Source organism: Nyctereutes procyonoides, unplaced genomic scaffold, assembly GCF_905146905.1.
Source record: "Nyctereutes procyonoides isolate TBG_1078 unplaced genomic scaffold, NYPRO_anot_genome, whole genome shotgun sequence".
Taxonomy (NCBI): domain Eukaryota; kingdom Metazoa; phylum Chordata; class Mammalia; order Carnivora; family Canidae; genus Nyctereutes; species Nyctereutes procyonoides.
In genome coordinates, this window is record NW_026575142.1 from 52629481 (window position 1) to 52654628 (window position 25148).

The 25148-nt window shown below is 37.4% G+C and overlaps 1 protein-coding gene across 4 annotated transcripts in view; it reads left to right on the forward strand.

Moving 5' to 3' along the window:
* TPRG1 (tumor protein p63 regulated 1) overlaps window positions 1–25148 on the forward strand; it is a 223855-nt gene that overhangs the window by 197136 nt on the left and 1571 nt on the right. For 3 of the 4 annotated variants that reach the window (XM_055308250.1, XM_055308251.1, XM_055308249.1), the window contains one exon: window positions 13729–21752. The exons of the other annotated variant lie outside the window; for it this stretch is intronic. In XM_055308250.1, the coding sequence (XP_055164225.1) occupies window positions 13729–13923 (195 nt within the window). In that variant the 3' untranslated portion in view covers window positions 13924–21752. Of the gene's footprint in view, window positions 1–13728; window positions 21753–25148 lie in introns of those variants that run through there. 4 annotated transcript variants of the gene reach the window in all.

The following is a 25148-nucleotide window of genomic DNA, read 5'->3' on the forward strand; positions in this document are numbered from 1 at the left end:
TGTAAATCAATTAAGAGTACTAATTGAGAGTATTTTTATGTCTTTCAATCTCATCTCCCCAAATAGATTTTAAGTTTATCAGTGGCAGGGTGAGTCCTTCTACTCTTTTTTTTTTATCCTCCCTAGGGAAACTTAGGCAGTACTTGCATACTAAATAGGCAGGAAGTAAAACAATTGGAGCTGTAAATGCAGAGAAAGATTAGACTTTTATATTTTAAACAAAATCCGTATACATATAAGACTGTGCTTATAGACCTAGAAATTCTTGCCATCTCTGGCTTTCCTACGTTTACTTTTATATGCTGTCATTCACTTCTAAATATCACAATTCTCTATTTGCTATAAATTCAAAAATGGCAATATACATCTAAAGTCCTGTGGGTGGATGGCATGCATGGCATTGCCTGCATTATTTTCAACAATTCATGCAAGTATGTATATGTTATAAAAATAGTTTTAATTGATAAATCCCCTATTTTAAAAGGGATTTGAGGCAAAATAGATGTGATTAAAGGGTAGACGAGTCTTTATTCTCCCTAATATATAGGTGGAGTTGGCTTAAATCCCTTCTGCTCTCAGAAAGGTCAATGGTCTTTTCAAGATTCATGCAAATATCCTCAGGGGTTTATGGACTCGTGGGTTTACCTCCGGCTTATTTCAGGCACTAAGATAGTTCATTGTGTGGATCCTGTGGTAGCCCAGTTTTACAATGTTGCAACCCAAGCTTCCACATCAGCCCCGAATCTGACTCTACCACCCAAAAGCAACAGAACAAAACAAAATGAGAGCAACAAAAGCACTTAAACAAGGCCCTGATGTGAGAGTAGACTTGCTGAGGTCTTCAGGGAGATGGAATGGGAATTTACACCATAATAATTGGTCCGGACTTCACAGGGATATCAGTTCTCCCTATTTTAAAAATTCTTATTAAAAGTAATACTCTGATACGTTGCTTCATAATCCTCTTTCCTCTCCTCTGAATCTTGTCTTGCTTCTCTGCAAACGTGTGCCCTTCCTCTTCCCCTTCTTCTTTCTCTTCTTTTTTTCTTTCTCCTCCTCCTCTTCTTCCTTTGCCTTCTCCTTCCCCTTCTCCTCCTTCTTTTCTTTCTATTAACAGTTCAGAGTATTTTATCGTTTCTTTTTTTCTTTTTAACACCTGCTAATTCGACCCAAAATGCTTAGTAATGTATTTTTCCAAAGCCATTTCCCACCTTTAAAGGAAGTCTAGTTCTGGTCATTAAAACAATATGTATTTTTGCATTAATAGTCATTGTATTTTATTGTAAGTTAAAACAAATACCAACTGCCTTGGTTATTACATCCATCACTTCATGAGCCAAATCTCTTTTTCCTCATACCTGAAGCATTAAGTCCTTACTCCCTGAGTATCCTTTGCTGGAAAACGTTCAGGGTAAGGAATTAAAGAATAAGTTCTATTAATTGCAGAGAAATGGTGCTGCATTACTCTAATTCTTGATGGTACTTTATTATGATACATATATGTACAATCAAATAATTTTAAAAGGAAGATCAGAAGTAAAATGTCAAAAGGGGAACAGAATAATTTTTTCCTAAATACTGTGATTGTGGTTAGTAGAATGGAATATTAATTTTATACAAGCTTTCCTATAAGTCAAGGTGAAAAGGAAAACTCAGTGTTTATTTTACATAGCTCTTATTGAATGGGAGTAAGAATAACAGGTGTGCTTGTGTGCACACCAGCACACATGTATGTATGTGAGTATAATGCATGGCTGTTAGTTGGTTGGTTGATTTTCAATCAAATTATTTTGTGGGTCTGTTAAGTGTATTTCCTTTATGACTTTTCTCTTTAAACTATTCTTCCAAAGCTTTTTTTTTTTTTCTTTTTTTAATTTCCTGGCAACAGTCTGGCACTTTTCATTTGCCAAACTATTTCTTATTCAAAGGCCACCCCAAGTCCCAACTCTCTATGAAAACAAGTGATCTCCATCTGTGATGTGAGATGATGAGTACTCTAATCCAGTCTTAATTTCTCTTTTGTTGTTGGTTTTTATGTCACAATATTATTTGTGTTTAGGATATTTTCCAAGGTTGGCTCTGATTAATACTCAGTTATATTAATGTAAAAGAGTAAATAAGAAGAAAGATAATTCTGAGGACATAGAATTCTTTTATGTATTTTGGCACAACATAAAAATTTAAAAGGATGATATAAACTAGTTTTTCCATTCCCCTATAAATGAAATGAGAAAAGTAGAAAAATAGGGGTAAAATGTATAACTAAATCAAATACGTGAAGCAATTTAATTCAATTTGTCAAATCTATTATGGCACAGGAAAAGGAATTCTGTAGAGCTGGGTTACACATAGTCAAAATTTTTAAATGATTTACAATATAATGGAAAACTTATTTAAAAAAATACATTTAAAAAATCCCAATTTATTCTTACTCAGAGTCTTTTCTTGTATAGCACATGCTATTTATTTATTAAACAATTATTTTCTGACACCCACAAAGTACAGGTATTATTATTGTTCAGGATACAAACAAAAACGAGACAAGATTCATGTCTTTGTGGAAGGCATTGCTTAACAAAGGAAGTAGATAAAAATGCAAAGATTTTTAAATGAGTGCTAAATTGACTAGAACAGAAGTTTAGGTGAAATGAAGAGGGATAGAGGCACATGAAGGTACAAGGAATGTTCTTAAACACAGAATAATTTATTTTAGCTGGAGTTCAATCTTACATATTCCCTATCATGATTGCAATGGCTCAAATAATAGGTTTAAGTGCTTAAGTTAAGGGCAGTAGGAATGGAGAGAAGTTAAAAAAAATTTTGAGACATTTAAGACAAAGAATTAATGGAAGCAGATAACTTACAGGATATAGTAGGTGGAGGAGAGAGCGAGGTGGAAGATAATGTGGTTTCTGGCGTCGGTAGATGGTGATTCCATTAATTTGAATGAGGAAAAGTGAAAGGAGAGTAGGTTTGGAGGTCCATTTTAGAACATGTTGAGTTTGACACATCCATGAAACATGAGGTTCAGCTTGTTGTCAGGAAGTTAGAACTTTAGACCTGAAGCTCAGGAGAAAAAAAACTAAACTGGTGAGAGGGATTTTAGATCATAGAACTCTGGGTCAAAGCTGAGTCATGGGCTTGGTTGGTCAGGCAGGTACCATAGGAAAGAGCATAATAGACACATTAATTTCAAATTCAAATTTATATTACCTCTAATTCTCTTAACACTGATCTAAAAAATGACTATAGAAATTATCAAAATAGCATCAAAATATATCATTTTTCTTGCATTCATCTCACTAACTCTGTAGCATTCTACATCTGGCTAATATGATGGTCGAATGGCCTTTTTCCAGACATTCTTGCTTATCTCTGAGCCTCACCAACTTGTTCTAATCTGTTTATGCATATACTTTGCATTACTCATAAAAAACAATTGTGAAAATAGGAAATAACTTTTTGGCATTATTTTCTTGTTACAAGACATAAAAATAATCTCATGTAGTATTATGTAATAGATTATATTTATTGATTACAGTTTGCATGTTTTCATGTAATTCAAGTAACAAAAACCCTGTGACGTCAAGATAGCTATCTCTATGTTTAAAATGAAGGTACTTAGAGTGATTAAGTGAATTGACTAAGGAATTACGATAAAATAGCGTTATTTCTACACCTAAGCAATTTGTTAATAAGCAGGGAAATGGGTATAAACCTGAAGAAACTCTGTGTGATGTAATGTGATATATTATACTTATGATAGGACTCAATTATCCTGAATTGTTTAGTCCACTTTCTGTTTGTAATTTGGAGTCTCATCTCCCCTGTTTTAAACGTAGCCTTCCTGAGTTCTTGGATGTGTGGACAGTCTTGGTGGGAGGAACTAATGGCTGAGCCCAGAGCTGGTGAATAATAGTGAATGGGAATTAATGCTCTATAGACAAATCAAAGGGATTTACAGGCCAATCCTTTTTATTCTTTTCTGGCATATTTACTCTTCTTTTCAAGGGAATTATGAAAGTGGACCGATCAATGTTTTAGCAATCACAATATAACTTTACATCCTTAACTCCTTAGCTCTGCTTCACATCAATTTGACAAATATTCATTGAATATCCACCTGGCATTGAATACTACATGCTGAGCAGTGTGCTAGTAAGCTGGGATATGGGGAAGAATACAACAGATTTTGCCCTCCAGACACTTACCAAGTAACGGGAGAAAACAAAAAAGTAATTAACAAATTATACTTTAATATGCTAAGACTGTTAATAGAGGGCTTCACAAGTTTCTATAGGAGCCCAGAAGAGGGAACAAGTAAGTCCAAAAGCTAATGGGTATGATGACATTTGAAGTGAAATTCAAAGTATGAGTGATTTAAGCATCAAAGGATTTGGGAAAAGACATTTTAAATAAAAGGAAGATGGTTGGTACCTGGAAATTACCAAAGTATATGAAATGTTCTTGAATAAAGAATAGTTCATTTGAGCTAGACTTTAAATCATGTGCGTGTAAGCATGTGTGTTGACAGGGGGGAATGGAATAGGACGAGGATGCAAATTAGAAGGTATAGAAACCTCTCTTGGTGGAATGACGCTTCTGTCTCAGCCTCCTTTTCCTCTCTCCACACCTGAACATACCCACAATCAAGGCGTCTCCATGAAGATAATTCCAGGTAAAATGTGCCAGAATGATATAAACACTCTATCCAGTTGTGTGACTTTGCAAGTGGTTTCCAGGATTGGGTATTGGATGGACTTACTCTTTATCCCAGCATGCTTCACTTTCTACAGAGGGAGGCTGAAACATGTAGCCTGAAGGTTTGGAAAATCTGTTCAGCTGAGGAATGCAGGCCTACAGGCATGAAACCTGGTCTCTTTACCCAGTGTAAACAGGAAGCAAGTTATGGTTGTAATAAGGAAAACTGAGACTCTAGGCAGTGAACTGCTGGCAGACGGCACCTGAAGCAACCCAGGAGCCCAGTCACTCAGCTGGTAAATCATTGCTGTAAAGTCAAGAAGAAGGTTCAGCACTCCCCCCGACCTCCAACACACCCACCCACACATGCTGCTATACTTTACCCTAACCAGCACACAGCTCCTATGTAATCCGAGTTGTTAAAACTTGACCCTCTGTTTTTGAGACTGGAATAAAAGAAGGAGCCAGGGGTGGGTGTATAAAAGCTTTTAGAGAAAAGTATGTGGCTGGTGGCATTCATATCAGATGACACCGCGTTCCTGTCACACAGATTGAATTCAGGTGCTTGAAATGCTCAAGAGCCAGCTTGGGGACTTGGCCTTTTGTCTGCCTTTCCTTCAACATACTGCTTGTCACTTTGTCTTCATGGTCCCTCCTCCTTTTAGAGGGCTCACCGAAATGACTAGAAATAAAATGCATCTGACTCTAATGAAATGCCAAGTTCATGGAGTATGAAATAGTGTCAACTTTTCTTTCCAGCACTATTCTGACAGTCCAGAGGGTGTTGGCAATGGGAATGTTGAGGTGAATTACATTTTGGTCTTCAAGAAGTCATAGTTTGATGACGACATTGTCAATGATTTAGTGACAATATTTGTTTATTATTAGTAATAGGCTTCCTTATTGGCCTTTGAAGTATGCTCCAAATTCAAACCTCATCTCATTCCACTTCCCCAACCCTTCCTGAAATGCATGAATATGTGCACCTGTACATGTAGAGCTTATATACAAACCCTGTAAGATTAAGATTTAATCTTACAGCCACCCTCTGCATTTAATGCTATTAATTTTTTTCCTTTCCTTTCCTTTCCTTTCCTTTCCTTTCCTTTCCTTTCCTTTCCTTTCCTTTCCTTTCCTTTCCTTTCCTTTCCTTTCCTTCCTTTTCTTTCCCTTTCCCTTTCCCTTTCCCTTCCCCTTCCCCTTCCCCTTTCTCCTCTCCTCTCCTCTCCTCTCCTCTCCTCTCCTCTCCTCTCCTCTCCTCTCCTCTCCTCTCCTCTCCTCTCCTCTCCCCTTTCCTTCCTTTCCTTTCCTTTCCTTTCCTTTCCTTTTCTTTCTTTCTTTCTTTCTTTCTTTCTTTCTTTCTTTCTTTCTTTCTTTCCTCTCCTCTCCTCTCCTCTCCTCTCCTCTCCTCTCCTCTCCTCTCCTCTCCTTTCCTTCCCTTTCCTTTTCTTTTCCATAAAGAAACTATAAAATTCAGAGAGTTTGAATAACTTGTTCACAATCACTAGTGAGTGCTATATTACAACCTAAGATTGGATCTGTTTGATCTTAGTATTCATGTTACATCATTCATACTTCCTTTAGTTCAGTGCTTTCCAACAGGGCACCATTTTACCTCCTGGGGGTCATTTGGCAATGTCTCAAGATATTTTCGATTCTCACACCCAGGGTAGGGATGCTATTGGTATCTGGTAGGTAGAGGCTAGTTAGGTTACTTAATATCCTAAAATGCAGAGGACATTGTTCCCCACAGCAAAGAATTATTTGGCACAAAATAACAATAGTCCCAAGTAAAGGAAGCTTGGTTTACTTATATAGACAAACAGCCACACTTGTGACTCTAATTCTTAGAAAATTGAATGAAATATTCAGTGGAGATATAAATGAGATGCAATAGAATAAAATATTAATTTTTACCTTGAGTATATGGGAAGACATTGTGGGAGAGAGAGGATTTGAGCTTGATTTTGAAAAATGAATAGGAGCATAGACAATATAGATCTTTGTGGATTAAATAGATTGTCAGAGCTAGAGATTGCTAGTCAAACTTAATATATAGTGTTTTTCAAAAATTTTTTAGAAGCAAAAGACTTTTAAAAATAAAATTTTACTTGAAATCCAAATATATAAAACTGTTAAAAATAGAGCAGCTCTAATTGATGTGATTACAGGGACTGGAGTATGTTACCTGCTTGGCTTCCACATCTCCTCAAACCCTCAGGAATATCTGTTGTCCCAACATTGTTATTAACAGCACTTCCTTTCTTTTCAAAAGAATCTTGGTCCAAATGATAAATTACATGGTCATTTAACCTAAGAGGAAATGTAGTGTTCTAAAGAATATCGTTTGAAAATTACAGAGTATAGTTTTTTCCTACCCCTTCCACAAGATTCAGAACATAATTCCTTTTCTAAATATTAGAGTTTTACTGCTCATAATAGTAGTGTATTATAGAAGAGAAGATTTTAAGACTTGGGCCTAAGATTTTGCTCAGTTGCTTGCTAGTTACTTATCACTGGACAAATCTCTGAAACACTTGGACTCTCAGTTTACCCATTAGATCTCCTATGCATTGCCCCCAATGCCTGGCATTTTGTCCAATAAAACTGTCTGAATTTGTGGATTTCTAATCCCTGCCCTATCTTGTGTAGACTACTAACTTCACTTTTTAAGAATCAAAGGGTTTGGGAAAAGACATTTTAAATAAAAGGAAGATGGTTGGTACCTGGAAATTACCAAAGTATATGAAATGTTCTTGAATAAAGAATAGTTCATTTGAGCTAGACTTTAAATCATGTGCGTGTAAGCATGTGTGTTGACAGGGGGGAATGGAATAGGACGAGGATGCATTGTTCTTGACTTCAGGATCTATAATTATTATTTTGGAATTGTTGACTATAGACACAAACCTATCATCTATATTTCTGCATGCTCTGGGCCCATGTATCCACTGACCATTAGAAATTATTATGAGTCTTACTGGTTAGATACCTCAAACCACACATCTAGAACAGAATCCTTGATCCCTGTACCTCACTGCTTGCAAGCCCTTCTCCCACCAAGGTTTTCCCAATCCAGTCATGAAATCACTTTCTACCCAGTTTCTCAGATCAAAAATCTAGGTGTCATCTTTGATTCCTCTGTTCTTTTCATCCCCTATATTATGCCAGCAAATGCTACAACTCTGCCTCCAAGTAGTATCCTTAAGTCAACCAGTTCTCATGTTCTCTACTGCTCTCTTTGTCCAAGCCACCATCATCTCTTGCCTGGACTACTAAAGCAAATTTCAAACTACTCTTAATATTCCTGCTCCCTTTCTTGACCCTAACAGTAGATTCTCCATACAACAAGACAATTTTTTTAAAACAAACAAACAAAAAAACACCAAAACCCCCAAACAAAACAAAAACATATATCACTAAACTTATCTTTAAAATCGCTTCAATTCAAAGTCCTTAATATGGCCCACAAGGTGCTCTGTGCCTAAGGTTTCATTTCCATCTCTTTCATTTGATCACTCTATTCTAGCCTAGTCGACCAGGCTTTTTCCCTATTTCGTGAATTAACTAAGCTCATCCCTACCTCACAGCCGGTTCAAGTGCTTTTATTTTCTCTCTGGAATACCTTCTCTAGACAGCTGCCTCTTTTTCATCCTTTGGGCCTCAGATCAAGTTCTACGTCCACAGAATGACTGTCTTGAATATGATATGTGAAATAACCCTCAATCCTATTATTTTACCCTTTTCCACATTTTATCTTCTCCTAGAATATATCACCATCAAAAGCATCTATATTTACTTTTACATTTTCTCATACCACAAGAATGTAAGCACCATGGGAACAGGATGCCTGTATTGCCTATCTAGTCCATAGCACTTAGAAAATGCCTGGTGAATAGCATAGGTGTTTCATTAATATTTTTTGAATGACTTTAGATGCTTTTTAATCTATTAGTGACACAGAGAGTTAGTTTACAGTATTAATACTGATAGAAGTAATTAATATATATACAGAAAATTAAAGCAGCTAAAATTAAAATGGCAGCTGGTAGCCTTACATAGCTAATAAACAAACTGAGGAATTGCCCGTTATTTTTGACATTAAGAAGCAAAATTTGGTTTGAGGAAAGTTAGTGTTAGTAGAGTTAAACACAAAATTAAATTAACAACTAAAAATCACACTCGGGATTCCTGGGTGGCTCAGCGGTTGAGCATCATGCTCAGGGCATGATCCCGGGCTTTGGGGTCGAATCCCACATCAGACTTTCTGCATGGAGTCTGCTTCTCCCTCACCTGTGTCTCTGCCTCTCTCTCTCTCTCTCTGTGTGTGTGTGTCTCTCATGAACAAATAAATAAAATCTTTTTAAAAAATGAAATAAGATAAATCACACTCAGGAAAATAACAATATTAAAGATAATATCCTCAGAAGAAAACTTAACTGACTAAATTTGAAATGGACAAAATTCACCTTTTTTATTTAATTTAATTTATAGACATAAATTTATTTAATGGAAAATTTTCAGGAAAAAATGGGAAAATTTATAAGTTATGGAAAATTATTCAGTGAACCCAATTGTCTTGGTGTAATTCATATCCAAAACCACATTCTTAATGAAGATTCAGTAATGCTTGTATAATTTTGATATAGGTTCATATTTAAAAATATAAAGATAAACAGAGAAAAAGTGTCATGTTGCATCTGGTTTTCTTTTGAACTTTTTCTCTTTGGTCAATTGAAAACTTCAATAATCTTGGGGAACTAATGTTTAGGATTTTTTTTCAATCCAGAGTTTAAAGGCTTTTTATTTTGAAATAATTTTAGACTTATAGGAAAATTGCAGAGATAGTAAAGTTGCCGGGTACCTGTCATTCAAATTCTATAATATGATATAGCTATCAAAACCTGGGAATTAAACATTGGTACAATAATATAATGTAAACTACAGGTCTTATTCACATTTCACTGGATTTTTGTTTTGTTTTTCCTAATGTCCTCTGTCCCAGGATCCAGTCCAGGATAACATATTGAGTTGTTCTGTCTCTTTATTCTCCTCCAAACTGTGACAGTTTCTCATTCTTTCTTTGTTTTCATGATCTTGGCACTTCTGATGAATACTGGTCAGTTGTTTTGTAGAATGTCTCTCAATTTGGGTTGCCTAATGTTTTCTCATGATTAAATTGAGATCTGCTTTTTGGGTGCAGACTATAGGAATGATGCTGTGTCTCCACTGTAGGCTTATGATGCCTATATGTCTTACTACTAGTGGTGCTAAACTTGATCACTTGCTTAAAATGGTGTATGCTGAATTTCTCCACTGCAAAGTCAATATTTTTCCCTTTATAACTGATAAATATCTTGGGGGAGATACTTTGATGTTCAAGCCATGTTTCTTGAAATCATAGTTTCTGAGTAGAATTTGATGTTTCTTTGGCATCCAGAGAAATCTGTTACTTTTAAAAAGCTCATATCAGAGTTAAAAAATTGTTTTCTGGAGACTATGAATCACATTGTGATTGGCATTCTAAGTATGGAATTAAAGGGAATGGAACTAAGGAAGTTAAAGTCTTCTCTGCCTATAAATAATGTAAATTTTTGTACCTATAAACAATATGCTTTATAAAATAGTTTTGAAAAATTCACTTAAATTCATACAACAATCTGATGAGGTTGGCATTTCATATTATCATTATTATTATTTTCCAATTTTCAGATGTATAAACTGTGATGGAGTAGACATGGTCAGATATCAGTGAGTTCTATATCATTGAATATGTGGCTTCTTGATGAAGATGTGGCAAGGCAAAACAATAGATGAGTGGCTGGAATTGATAAGCTGAAGATCACTTCTGATCTTAAGATTCTATAATTTTAAAACTAGTGATTAGGGATGCCTGGGTGGCTCAACGGTTGAGCGCCTGCCTTCAGCTCAGGGTGTGATTCCAGGATCCAGAATCAAGTCCCACATCGGGCTCCTTGCACGGAGCCTGCTTCTCCCTCTGCCTGTCTCTGCCTCTTTCTATGTTTGTCTCTCATGAATAAACAAGTTAAATCTTAAAAAAAAAAATAAAACATAGTGATTAAAAGTCTGTGTTATTAACTTATCCTCCTTTTTGCTTTCCGCTTTTGGAAGTTGAAGAAAGAACTTCTTTCTGCTTTCTTAATCAATCAACTAAAGCACTGGTGGAGTTTGCTGAAAGGAAGGATGTTCTTCCTTTTAGAATCCTCAGGCTGTATGATTATAGTTTGTATCATTCAGTAACAGCAATGTGTAGATCCTCTTTAAGATCTCAAAGAGGATGCTGGAACTGCAAAGTAGTAATAAGAAGTACCTTCTGTCTGTCTTTGCTGCTATAGACTGAAGCTCATGGAGAACAAGCAAAACCCTACTTCTGTGTTAGTTACATAGCCCCAGTGAAGTGAGTCTATTTTTTTTAAATTAATGTTTTGGTATTACTCAATTAGGTAAATATTACTTTAACGAAAAGTAGAGAGACAGGACTGCCTAGGTGGCTCAGCTGGTGAAGCGTCCAACTCTTGATTTCAGCTCAGATCACAATCTTTTGGGATTGAGCCACAAGTCAGCTCCATGCTCAGCAGAGAGTTGGCTTAAGCTTCTCTCTCCCTCTTCCTTTGTGCCTCCCCCTCCCTCACTCTATCTCTCTTCCTCTAAAATAAATAAATCTTTTTTTAAAAGAAGAGAGACAAACACATCTGTTTATTTTGAAATAGAAATATTGATGTACTCCAGAAAACTATATTGTTTTATCATCATAGTCACTATTTTTTCTTTACTTCTGATATTGTCTAAAAACCATAGATTTCAATGCTTCAAAAGAATAACTGAGGTTCAAAGAGGAGAAATGAATTTACAATGTTACATGGTTTGAAAATTATAGAAGTTTAATTTGCATGGCCTTTTTTTTTTTCTTATGGGTTAGGTCAACTAGCAATCATAGATACATTCTACATTTAAAATGTTTTTTTCTTACTAATAGGGAACTAAGGCTAGAACAAGGGAGTGATTTGCCCAAGGGCAATATAAAATTAAGAATCCAGGATAAGGGGATCCCTGGGTGGCGCAGCGGTTTGGCGCCTGCCTTTGGCCCAGGGCACGATCCTGGAGACCCGGGATCGAATCCCACGTCGGGCTCCCGGTGCATGGAGCCTGCTTCTCCCTCTGCCTGTGTCTCTGCCTGTGTCTCTGCCTCTCTCTCTCTCTGTGTGACTATCATAAATAAATAATTAAAAAAATTTAAAAAAAAAAAAAAAAAAAAAAAAAAAAAAGAATCCAGGATAAGATCCATATGGAAAATTATATTATGGGGAAAGACTACAGGCTTCTCTTTCTTCATTGAATCATCACTCTTGTGGTAGTCCCTTAAAGCAAAGATTGGTCTCCTCCTGGACAAATGGGAAGAACAATGGTCACTTTATATAGTATGCTTAATAATTTGAACTGATATTGAAATAAACTCTAATAGGAGTATTAATTTAGATTAGTGGCCAGTTGTCTAGGAAAGATTTGGATCTCACTGCGAATAAGATTTTATTCCTAATGTTCTTTTTAACCTTGATACAGAAAGTGCAGTGATTGTGGGTAAGTCCTTATACCTTCTATGAGCCTTGGTTTTCTAACATGGAAATGGTGATACATTCTTTAACCTACCTAATACATGCATATTAGAAAGAAATCATGGAAATAAAAGAACTTGTTGGAAATACAAAGATATAAGCTTTCCTGCTTCATTTCCTTTCTTATCTCTCTATTTAGAATGCCTCCTAAATTACCTTCCTCTTAACCCAATTCAGCTTGGCTTGACCAAAAGAAGGAGTTTTTCTTTTATTCACTTAAGGTAAAAGTTCAGGATCAGCTGATCTACTAATTTGAATCACTGTGTCAAGAATTCATCTTTCTCTACATCTTAGTTCTTTTATTTTTATTGGCTTCAGTTTCAGGCAGGTTCACACTATATGTGGCAAAATGACCATGAATACCTCCAGGCTTGTTCTATAAGTTTTGCAACAGCGTTAGTTATGTGCCAACACCTGAACCAATCTCTGTGACCAGAGAAATGGACTCCTATGATTGGTTAGGCCTGAGCCATATGCTAAAGTTAGTTCCACTTAAACTATTTGAGCTAAATAGTTCCAGAGGATGGTTATCTAAAGAACAAATGAGGTACTCTTAATGAAAGAAGAATCTCAAATGCTAGAAAGGATGCTGGGTTGGAAAAAAAAACAATAGCTGTTGACTACGCACCCCCCCCAGTCCCATTTTACTTATTGACACCATATGAATGCTATGAGGATTGTCTCAAGAGTTTCCTTGTGAAGTCATTCTGATCCTCTAACTACACGATTTCTCCCTCTTTTGTGTTCTCTTAGCATCTTGTGCCTCTTCTGCTTATTTTCACGAACTTTGTATAATTATTACAAGTTCATTTTTTAGGGGCACCTGGATGGCTCAGTCAATTGAGCACGTTGCTCTTGATTTCAGTTTGGGTCATGATCTTGGAGTCCTGGGACTGAGCTCCACCTAGGGCTCCATGCTTAGCATTGGGTCTGCTTATCCCTCTTCATCTGCTTCTTTCCCTGTTCTGTTTCTCTTAAGTAAATAAATAAAAATGTTCATTTCTTAGATTACTATAGTATTAGTTCTTTAGAGACAGAGACTATATCTTACCTGTCTTTAATTCTTCAGCAGCACCCAACAGGTATCTGATTCATAATAGACTATCAGCAAATATTTATTAAACTGACTTCTTAATGTTGTACAAATTATGAAGGATGAAAAACAAATATGGATGAGGCAGACAGTTTTATTATGTACATAAATTTATTGACTGATTAATTTATTAAAAGACTAACAGAAGCAATGTTGACAATTCTGAGAAATGATTTCTGTATAGGTAAGGATAGCTGCAACCCCAGGAGAGTGGTCAGCTTTGGTGAGGACTGGTTCGGGAGGAAGTGTCTCTAGACCTACTCTGCATTTACTAACTCTGTGCCTTCTTTTCCTCTTCAGTTGTCTGGGTTCACGTCTAAGATTGTTCCAGCTATCCAGAATGCACACAAGAATTCCCCTGGATCTGGAAGAGGAAAGGGACTGATGGTGCTAACTGAACCCATTTTGATTGAGACCTACACCGGGCTGATGTCATTCATTGGAAATCGCAACAAACTTGGCTATTCCCTTGCCCGGGGGAGTATTGGTTTTTGAGACTCTTTTTGGTGTATTAGTATGTCATCCATCAATATATCTTTATTGAAGATTCTGTTTCAGACCACGGTATTTTTAGACTGAAACAATTAATTACTTTTAAATACTACTTCATGATTTTGAAATTTTGAATACTTAGTATTTTTAGGAAATCTAAAAGCTTGATTACACTGACAGATGAACACTTCAGACCTCATATAAGAATAATCAAATTTGGGCAGCCCGGGTAGCTCAGTGGTTCAGCGCTGCCTTTGGCCCAGGGTGTGATCCTGGAGTCCCAGGATCGAGTCCCACATCAGGCTCCCTGCATGGAGCCTGCTTCTCCCTCTGCCTGCGTCTCTGCCTCTCTCTCTCTCTCTGTGTGTGTCTCATGAATAAATAAATAAAATCTTAAAAAAAAATCAAATTTCCTAAAACCAAAAAATAAGTTCTCTTGAGCTCATCAAATAATGGTATCAATGAATACCTGATCATAAACTGAGGGCAGACTCTCTGGGTTCTCTTATTCCTCCATCCTCTAAATATAGGTACGTATTTTCTGGGTCTTGATCTCAAGCCCTTTGGTTCTGATCTTCTCTTTCATTGGGGTCTGACTATATTAGTTTAGCTGCTCTTTTTATGAGGATGACTTCCAAATTCATATTTCCATCCCTAATATTTCTTCAGGATTTGCTTTTGTATTTCTTTCTGCTGATCATATATATCAGTGTTCCAATGGCCACTCACATGGAGCATCTTCAAAATCCTGGAGTTCTCTGTGGCATTTTTATGGTTCCAGTAATTGTCCCTGAAATCCATCAATTTTGCTATATTTAAATTCATTGCCAAATGATTTTGTATGGTATCGTATCTTTCATAGTCTGTTTGGGCTGTTATTATAAAATACCACAGACTGCATGGCTTATAAAAAAACAGAAGTTTATTTCTCACAGTTCTGGAGGCTGGAATTCAGAGTTCAGGGTTCCAGCATAGTCAGGTAAGGGCCTTCTTCCTGGGTTGCAGACTTCTTGTTATATAGTCACATGGTAAAGAGGCAATAGGGTTCTCCTGTGCTTCTTTTTATAAGGGCATTAATTTTATTCACGAGGGCTCTGCTTTCACGACCTAATCACCTCCCAGAGGTCCCACCTCATAATACCATCACATTGGGCTTTAGGATTTTGACATATGAATTTTGAGGGGACACCAACTGTCCCCTCAATAGCAGTACCCAATTTATGTGTGGCTTAGCATTGTACCCCAATGCCCAGAGGTCAAGCTTAAAGTTCACTCTTCTTTGAAAATTGGTCATGAATTCCTTCCCCTTTACATTTTCATAGGTATATATTATTAGATCAAGTCTTTTATTCTGTTCACCTGGATAATTTTGCCATAGCCTTTTACTTGGGATCTTTGACCCACGGCTGACTCTATTCTAATCCATCCTGCATTGGTTGTCAGATATCTAAAGCACAATTTAATCCTATCACTCCTTGCTCAAGAATTTTTAATTGATTATTTCCTTTTGCAGTTTTTTGTTTAAACATTTATTAAACAAAATTTATTTATTTTCCAATAGCAGACACTTCCCTTCTATTGAAATCTGTTTTGGATTCCTAATATGTAAAATAGGTAGAAGTGAGGCCACTAAGATAGAAGTGGACATGGGATTGCCTCTGGATTCCTCTTTTTTTGGGTCTCAGAGGTGTCCCCTGTAGAATGTCGATGGCTCCCAGAGGTTTTGAGAAGCATGTCTTCAAAACTACTGTCCGAACCTATTTTGTTTCCTTTGCTCTTTTCTCTCATATTTTCTTTTTCTTTCCCTGACATATGTCTCATTTCAAACAACTCAGAAGATTATTTCACCTGTTCTCATCTCTTCAAGTTTTTCTTTCTCAGTTTTTCAATTTAATTTTTAAATTTATTTTGAAAAGAAGCTCTGAATGCTGAACACCATAAATATTATTATAATCAGCTTTTCAAGTCTGTCTCAAGACTCAAAGTTAAGACACCTTGGTTGGTATTCAAGTTAAAAATTCCAGCTATTTTTTTTTTTTTTTTTGTAGGGAGGTTGTGCAGAGTGTATTTTTAAAGTCTTTTCTCCTAAAAATTTGTTTCCTCAACTTCAGAGATTTGTCCTCTGATTCATTAACAAACATTGATTTGATGCAGGCATTCAAAACCCACTCCTTGAATAACTCTCGTTTCATTTTGTCTTTGTTTACTTCCATTAGGATTTTTCTCTCTCTCTCCCCCTTTCCCCTTCTGAACACTCACTTCCCCCCAAACCCCCCACCTCATGATGGCAAATATTGTTATAGTCCCCAAGGCAGGGAACTTCTATTCAGACTGTAAAAGGAAATGTTGAAATCTTTCTCTGTCCTGTCAACAGTAGTGGAATGAAAAGTCGTTGGATTGTTTTGGCAATGGTTCTGAAGCAGGCATAATTGGCAAATTATTATAAGACTGCTGCCCGAAAATCCCTATTTGCCTCAAGATAGTGGCATTTGTTGGCAGAAGCATCTGAAATGTCCAGCACATTCTTTTGAATTACCATTTAAGGATCAGCCTGACAATAGACTTCTTTCTGCACTTCTTTCTTCCCTCATAACCCAGAACAGACTGTTCCCAAGTGACTTTCTAAAGGACACGGTGCAGCACTACCAATGCAAAAGGTGAGAGGAGGGAGATGTCTCTTAGCCCTGAGGTCTAGCTTCTAACATATAGGATAAGCATTGAATAACACCAGAACTGTTTAATACAGAGAAGAATGAACTTAGAGATGACACGAGAATGCTTTTCACATTTCACAAAGACTGTCTAATGGGATATCCCATAAACTGATACATGGGACCTAGAAAGTACGTTATGATCAGACAATGTGAGGATTCAGGAATCTGCAAGTCAGTTTAAGATAAGAAAGAACTTCTTATGGGTAGGGATGTCAAAGATGGGATGGGTTGCTCCTTGAAAGAGGGAGCCTGCCATCACTTGGTATTGTTCAAGCAAGGGCTAGGTAAGTAGATATTGTGAACAGGATTGAAAGATGGGTGATTGATATCATACTTTAAGACTAGAGACTTTATGATCTTCCAAATAATGTTGCTAGTGATTAATTAATTAAATCATTTTTTTTCTTTGGAAAGAATTGAATCAGTCAAATGAAACCCTAGAAAACTTTCCTAAGATTTACTGTCCTCATCTGTAAAATGGAGACAGTAAATGGTGCCTTTTCTGCCCACTTCATAATGATCTTGTGAGGACTGAATGAAATGAGATTAAATTATGGTATTAAATAAAAAACAAAACAAACAAACAAACAAACAAAAAACATTGAGTATTTGCCTGTAGAGTGGTAAGACTTAGAAGCAGAAAGTAGGATAACATCCAAGGCAACTATATTTAGTTCCCTCTGGGAATTTTTCCTTGATCACTATGGACCTACTGACCATCATTCTCCCATTTGACACTTAGTGTTCTCATTTGGGTTCCTTGTCAACAGGAAATACAAACCGCAAAACAGGGGACCTACTATATGTCTGGGCTTTTCATTCAGATTGTCATCTGAATTATACCAATAAAGTTTCTGAAAGGGACATCATAAATTTGATTAGGAATAGGAGTATTTACAAGAGGTATTAAGTACTGGGCATATCATCATAAAAATGTCATGTTTGGCCATCTTCTTTATCTGATCTTTATCCCATTCAGGAAATCCCACTCCAAAATCCCTGATATGTCTCCTTTCAAAACTGCTTGAACATCTTTATTGACAGATTGTTTAAGGTCTCCTGATACATCTTAGGCAGTTCTGATGGTTAGTAAATTCTCCTTCGTTTGATTTAGACCCTGCAACATCCATCTGCCATTTCTTTCAGAAAAAAAAAAAAAAATATTTTGCTGGCAAAGGTTTGGGTTTTCACAGCAGGATGTGGGATATTTGGGTACAGAGGCAAGATTGGTGGATTCTCTAATGTTTACAAGAAGGGGAGCTGTCAAGAATTGCTAAGCCTGACCTTCAAGTGGGCAATTGGGCCTCTTTGGAGGCCTGACCTTTGGCCATTCTCTAAGGCAGAAAAGAGAACCAGTTGATATGTTTTAGATCTTTTGCCTTGAGGCCTGTTCTCCTTGTCCCCTTGCTGAAGCAATACCAAGAAGGCCAATGCACAGACCCTGGGGCTAAGGAGGCATAGAAACCATTCAACCCAATGCTTTCATTTCCACAGAACAGAAAGCAAAGGCCTAGAAACTGGGGGGGAAAAATCGCTCAAAAACCAGATGGTGGATTTTGGTACTGAAATTAAACTCTAAAGCTTCCAATTTCTTATCCCTGGCCCACTGCTGTTTGCATATATTTCCATTCCCAGAGAAAGGCATATTATCGAAATCAGGGCATCATAGTTGCTGGGCTAAATCTGAAGTAAGAAAACAATAGGTCATCGTTGTTTAAGGGGAATTTCCAGAAATTGCCTGTCTTTTCTTAAAGGCTAAGGTCACTCATAGAACTCTCTGATTTCCTATCTGATCGAAAAGCCCAAACAAAGCTGCGGAAGCGGGCAGAGCCAGCAGATATTTTGTAAGGCGGCTTTACCTCTGCCTGGCATTTTGTGGGGCAGGAGAGGGGAGGGCAAAAGTATTAAATTTAGGCTTAAAAGCTCCTCAGAAATTCTTTACACACAAGAGACCAAGTTGGAGAAAAGAAGATGACTCGTGCCAAGGGGAAGAAAGAGAGACTAATGCCTGTGGTTTTCAAAGGTTAACAACAAAAAAAGCCCAAGTATTTGCACAGGGATGAATGCTTGTTGGCTCTTGGCCAACAATTTATACAAGGGCTTGTGCCCACATCCTGTAGCTGTGGTTTAGGGACGCTGCTCATGAGTGACTTCTTATGCTTAGTGGCAGGAAACCTTAGTCACTGATGTGTAAACTCACCTTTGGTCTGCACCTCCCACAATGTGCTTCTAAGGCAGCTAGGGGCCAGGCCTCCAGATTTCCTCACGGATACCAGTTCCTCAGAAGCTAGGGAAGAACTCCTTCTGAGGCCTTGGAAGTAACTGAGACTTGATTCATACTTTTCTTATTCTACTGATTGCAGCAAGCCCTTAGAAGAATTCTGTAGCCTCAAGGAGGAATCATGGTATCTTCTGCTAAATTCTCGCTTCAGTCTAAAACCCAAGACAAAAAATACGTGAGCTAGATTTCATTTCAGGGCTGTGACCAATGTGAAATATGAGAAGCAAAGTCATGAGGTTGCGCCTGAGTCTAGATCTTGTGTCTGATGGGCTATTTGCTCTCAGTCCTAAAAAGATCTTAGCAAGCATCTCACAAGTCTCCTCCTGGGTGAAGCCACATGGAATTTGCAAGGAATTGCTCAAAAAGCAGATGGTGAATTTTTACCAAAACTGGGAGTAGATCCTACAGCTTCCAATTTCCTATTCCTGGCCCACTGTTTCTTCCATGTATCTCCATTCCCAGGGAAAGGCATGACATCTAAATCGGTGCATCATCGTTGGTGGGCTTAATTGAGGGGAAAAAACAATGGGTCTGGTGTAATTAATTCTTTGTAGGTAGATAGGAAGGAAGGATCAGGATGCTACATTATGAAAGGAGAGTATGCCAGGTTCTAAAGTTCTCTGAAACAACCCCCTTGCGTCTCACATCCTGTCAAGGATGCCTATGTCATCCGTCTTAGAAATTCCTTTTCTTTCTTTTTACATTCTGCTTACTCTTTATGGACTCACTGAAGCTGAGACTGGAAGGGACCTTAAACACCATCTACTTTAGCCCTCTACCTATTGCAGGAATGCCCTCAACCAAAACATGTACAGCAACTGCCGACCAAGCTTCTGCTAAAACATTTCCAAGGCAGAGAATCCTTAGCTTTCTACAGCAGCTAATTCTACTGCTAGGCAGCTACAGCAGGGACAAAGTTTTTCTGAATGTTGTAACCAAATCTTCTTCTTTAGAAATTTATCTACTTAATTCTAGATCTTCCTCCAAAGTTACTCAAAATAAATCGATTTTGTATTCCATGTGGTCACACTTCAAGTAAATAAAGGCAGCTGACTGGTATTCTCTCCCAAAGAAGTGGTTTTGTTTTTTTGACACAAAAACCCCAGTGCTTGTAACCATTCTTCATCTGATGGGTTATATAGAGCCCTATTTTTTTTTTAAGATTTTTAAAATTTACTTATTCATGAGAGACACACAGAGAAAAGAGAGAGGCAGAGACATAGGCAGAGGGAGAAGCAGGCTCCATGCAGGGAGCCCGACTCAGGACTCCATCCAGGGTCTCCAGAATCACCCCCCCACCCCCCACCCCCGGGGTTAAGGCGGTGCTAAACCGCTGAGCCACACAGGCCTGGAAGTTCATATATAGGCTGACCAGTGCAGGTTACAGTGTATTTTTACTTCGTTTGCCACCACACTACTAGTAATGAAATCCAGGTTTCTTTATCATACTAGTTGTTTACATGAAACGTAGGGTTAGTTTCATACTGTATATAATATTTTTTCTGATTTGGTAATCTCATTTAAGAAACAAATGAGGGGCGCCTGGGTGGCTCAGTTAGTTAAGCATCTGACTCTTGATTTTGGCTCAGGTCATGATCTCAGGGTCCTGAGATGAAGCCTTGAGTTGGGCTCTGCTGTGGGCAGAGAGCCTGCTTAAGATTTCCTCTCTCACTCTGCTCCTCCCCAACTCTACCTCCAGTGCATGCATGCCCATGCACTAGCTCTGTCTCTCAAAAAAAAAAAAAAAAAAAAAAAATGAGACCAATTTAGTAATTTAGTATGGATTACTCATAGTAAACCCATACTAGTTTCTAGTAATTACTGATTTTCTTTTCTGACTTTTAAATTTATTTGTTAATTTTGTGGCTAAAGTATCTGTTTAACATTTATTCATAAATCATTAACAAATTTCCTCTTCTATAGTTTCTGACAACCAACATTATTTTTATTTTTATTTTTTTTGATTTTTATTTTTTTTAATTTATTTATGATAGTCACAGAGAGAGAGAGAGAGAGAGAGAGAGAGAGAGGCAGAGACACAGGCAGAGGGAGAAGCAGGCTCCATGCACCAGAAGCCCGACGTGGGATTCGATCCCGGGTCTCCAGGATCGCGCCCTGGGCCAAAGGCAGGCGCTAAACCGCTGCGCCACCCAGGGTTCCCCCAACATTATTTTTAAGTGTTATTTTTTTTCCTGTCTCTAATTTAGAGGACACAGTAGGATGGCTACTATGATGGGCCATTGAGCCAAAGCAGTAATCAAGTATGGTTTGATCCACAGAGATGTTTAGCATTGGTTAGTTGATTGTTTTGTTTCTGGAACAAAAAAAGTTGGGCAGCCCACTCAAGTCTTACTTGATCTGTATAAGCAGAAGTGAATGGAAATATGACTTGAATCAGCACCTACCCCCCCCAGGATACTGTTATATTCATTTCAATGGCAACAGCTCCAACTGTCATTTCTGGTCAACAGAGAATAGTGACCATAGAGCCACATCCTAAGCTTGCTGAGATTCCCCTCACAAATATATTTCTCATAGCTTTGAAGAAGGAAGCATCTCTGGAATTTCATAAGGGACATAGAAAGGAGATGGGGTTCTCTCCTGGGCATTTCAATTTCATTCAATATATACTTCCTTTGGCCCTATGTTTTAGGCAATTAACCAAGCAAACTATTTGAGCCATTTTTAGTGGCTCATACACATTGAATCTTATAATCAATAATATTTTGTCTACTCCAATATTATATATCTTCACTCTGTTCTAATATCCTTAGGATTGGTTCCCATTCATGTTCTCTGGTTTTTTGTTGGTATAAATTGATAAAACCTCATAATTATTTTGGGATATATTATACCTTCTCACAAATCACACCTTTTTACTTACTTGTAAGAAACCTAATTTGGTTATGAGTCTACAAACAATGAGAATGGATTATTATACACTTAATTAAGTGCTGGCTTCAACTATACTATGGATGCAGATGTATGGAAGTTTCTTTTTTCCTTTTTGCTTGAGCAAAAAAAAAAAAAAAAATACATTCCCTGACAACTGGTATGCTGGTGCTTTTGTTGTTGTTGTTTTGTTTTGTTTTTTCTTTCTTTTTATCTGTTATTAAAGATCATCAGGGCAGTTTGCTTTCAACCGTTGGACCACTAGTACACTTAGGGTTATTTCAACCTTCCAACGTATATTATATTCTAGTCAAAGGGAAATTGATTACCTCTCTGTTCTATAAGACATCCCACTGGTCTGTTTCACTGATGATATACTGATTTAACTAAGTGCACAGAAAGTAGCAACTATTCTAACACTTGTGTGACACATGCACGGAAATATATCGCCCCCCAATTCTGAGGTTTTTGTCATGAAAAATCACCAGTGTGAGGATCATTGGTCTGGGACATGTTAAGATGCATGTCCCAAAGCAAATGGCAATTTTTTGTATAGGAATACGAAGAAAAAGCTAAAGTGCCTAATGGGGTTCTTTAAACTTTGGAAGCAATTGTATACCTCACTTGTGTCTGCTGCTTGAACCCATTGTACATTTAATGCAAAAGGTTGCTAGTTTTCAATGGTGCACCAAAAAGGGGAAAGATCTGGAACAGGTCCAAGCTGCAGTGCAGGCTGTTTTATCACTTGGGTTATATACTCAGCAGATCCGTTGCTGCTTGAAGTATCTGTGGTAGGCTGAAATCTTGCATGGAAACTTTGGCCAGCCCCTGTAGGTAAATCACTGGATAGACCTTAGGATTTTGTTTTGTTTTTTTTTTTCTTTCTTTCTTTCTTTTTTTGACCTTAGGATTTTGAACAAAAATATTCCATTCTCTTAAATAACAATTTCCTTTTGGATTGCTACTGGGCCCTAGTAGAGACTGAGCACTTGACCATAGACCACCAAGTTGTGGTATAGCCTACACTGCCTTGGTCAGATCCACCAAGTCAAAAATTTGGGCATACACAGCAGCACTCTATCAATTGAAGGAGATATATACATGGACCTCAAGCAAGTCCTGAAGTCACATGTAAGTTGTATGAGTAAGTGTCCCAGAAAACCATAATACATATTCCCACTACATTTTCTTCTCTCTCCAACCCACATCTATGGCTTTGTGGAGAGTTCCCTACAACCAATGTGTTGGGGGAAATTCTTTGGACCTGATTTACAAATAGTTTTATATAATACGCTGCACTGACTGAAAGTATGCAGTTGTGGTGCCTACTCCATTGGTGATCCTGGGAGACAATAGTAAGGAAAATTCCTCATAATAAGCAGAATAAATAAAATGCCATTTACATGTACTGCTTTACTACTACTTTCCATTTTATAAATGAAGAAACCAAAACCTGGAATAGTGATATGACCCAGTTAACTGCCATGCAGATCTCACTTAGCCACTACAGCTTTGTAACGGCAGAAACATGATGACATTTCTTCCATCCTGCCTATATCAGGTTTGGATTCAGTTTTACATGATTTAAGCCATTTCATTATTTTAAATGCAAAGTGTTTTTAATATGTGGAATTAAGTACTTACAGCATTGTTAGGAAGTCTGGAAGCATAAGCTCTAGGCTGGAACTCCAGAAGTGATTCCTAGAACAACACTGCAAAATCAGACCACCTAAGGATTAGTTATCTCTGCAATTAGGAAGCAATTAGAGAGTTGCAATCCCAACAGCAGGTACCAGGATCATACCCCTTGGCTACAGTCTAATGATCAGGAGCTTCCATTAGACCTGCTGGCTCCAGAGCTACATTGCATCTGCTAGGTCTGCACCAGCAAAATAAATGAGATCCTTTCTGCCCCCCTTCCTCCTAGCTTATACTGAAGCAGGATATGGGAACAACATTCCATTTTTTCCTCTTAATAGCAAGTGCAAGAATTTATTGCATGTTTATAGGTACCAGGCGGTGTGCTAAGGTCTTTGCATTCACTGTATCAGTGAATCTTATAACTCTGTCAAGAATATATCGTTACAGACTCCATCTTGAAATAAAGAAAACAAAGTACAAAGAGGCAAAGAAACTTGTCTAAGACTGTTTATTTGTAGAGAGAAGACCTGGATTAAATTAGAACTTAATCACACCCAAAATCTAGCTACAAAGGAAACAGGTTGTGATATTTAGCTTTCTAACTTCTGCAGAACAAAAGGCCCACTAGAATAAGGTTAATTGTTGAACTGGCCATCCTACTGGATCCTCACTTATGTTAAAGATAACCACTAAACTATTTTCTTCTTTGCTTGACTGTGAAGTCCTTGAAGGCACCCCAATTTCTCCTTTAATACAGTATCTTACATATTATGCAATCAGTAAATGTGTTTTTATGATACCAGTGTCATAGGCATTTTGGGTTCAACCCATTTCAGTAGTCTGTGTTTAAGCTTCTGTAAAACTACTACCTTTTTGTGATCTAGTTTTACAGAGCAGCAGCTCAGCTTAGGCTTTCTCCCTGACTTTAGAAAGAAATTTTGATTTTAGCTAAACCCTTCTTATGCTCCAGATTTTGTTGTGGTTACATCAAAAACACATAGCAATATTCAGACTGTATCATAGTTATAGAAAGTGAGGAATGGCATTTTACTGGGGTTAAAAAAAAGGTCATAAGACTATCTGAGTGATGCCCAAAGTGTCAGTCAGGAGCATGCTGGTTTTAGAACAGAATTCAGTTAGTAGAAGTAAGGCCACATCTAGAATAAGCAGAACATGATGACCAGGTAGATACTATAGCCAGAAGAGGTGCATCAAGAAGAAATGATGAACTGAGGTTCTCCCAGACTGCCATTGGTTTCAGGAAAGTGACCTGCAAGCAGTGGAGACCAGCCAACTGATTCTAGTGACTTCTCACTAAAAGTGAGTGACTTCAATACTACAGGTAGGGAATATACAAAGTAAAAGTGACTCATGGGAAATAACAATGTGTGAAGATTTGGATAAGTTGAGTATGAGAGCTATGGGACATCAAGTGAAAATATTCCTATCTAACCAGCAGGTGTATGTGAAGGTGTGTTGTTCAGGAGAGAAGATCTTTGGCTAGAGATAAAGGTCAAGGAGTCATCCAAGAATGAGTTGTAGTTACCGCCTTACATGTAGATGAGATTGTAGAACTTTCTGTAATAATGGAAACCATAATTCTGTGCTGTTAGACACAGTAGCCACGAGTCATGAATTGTGGCAGATGAGACTTAGAAACCGAAATGTTTATTTTATTTTAATTAGCTAAATTCCATATA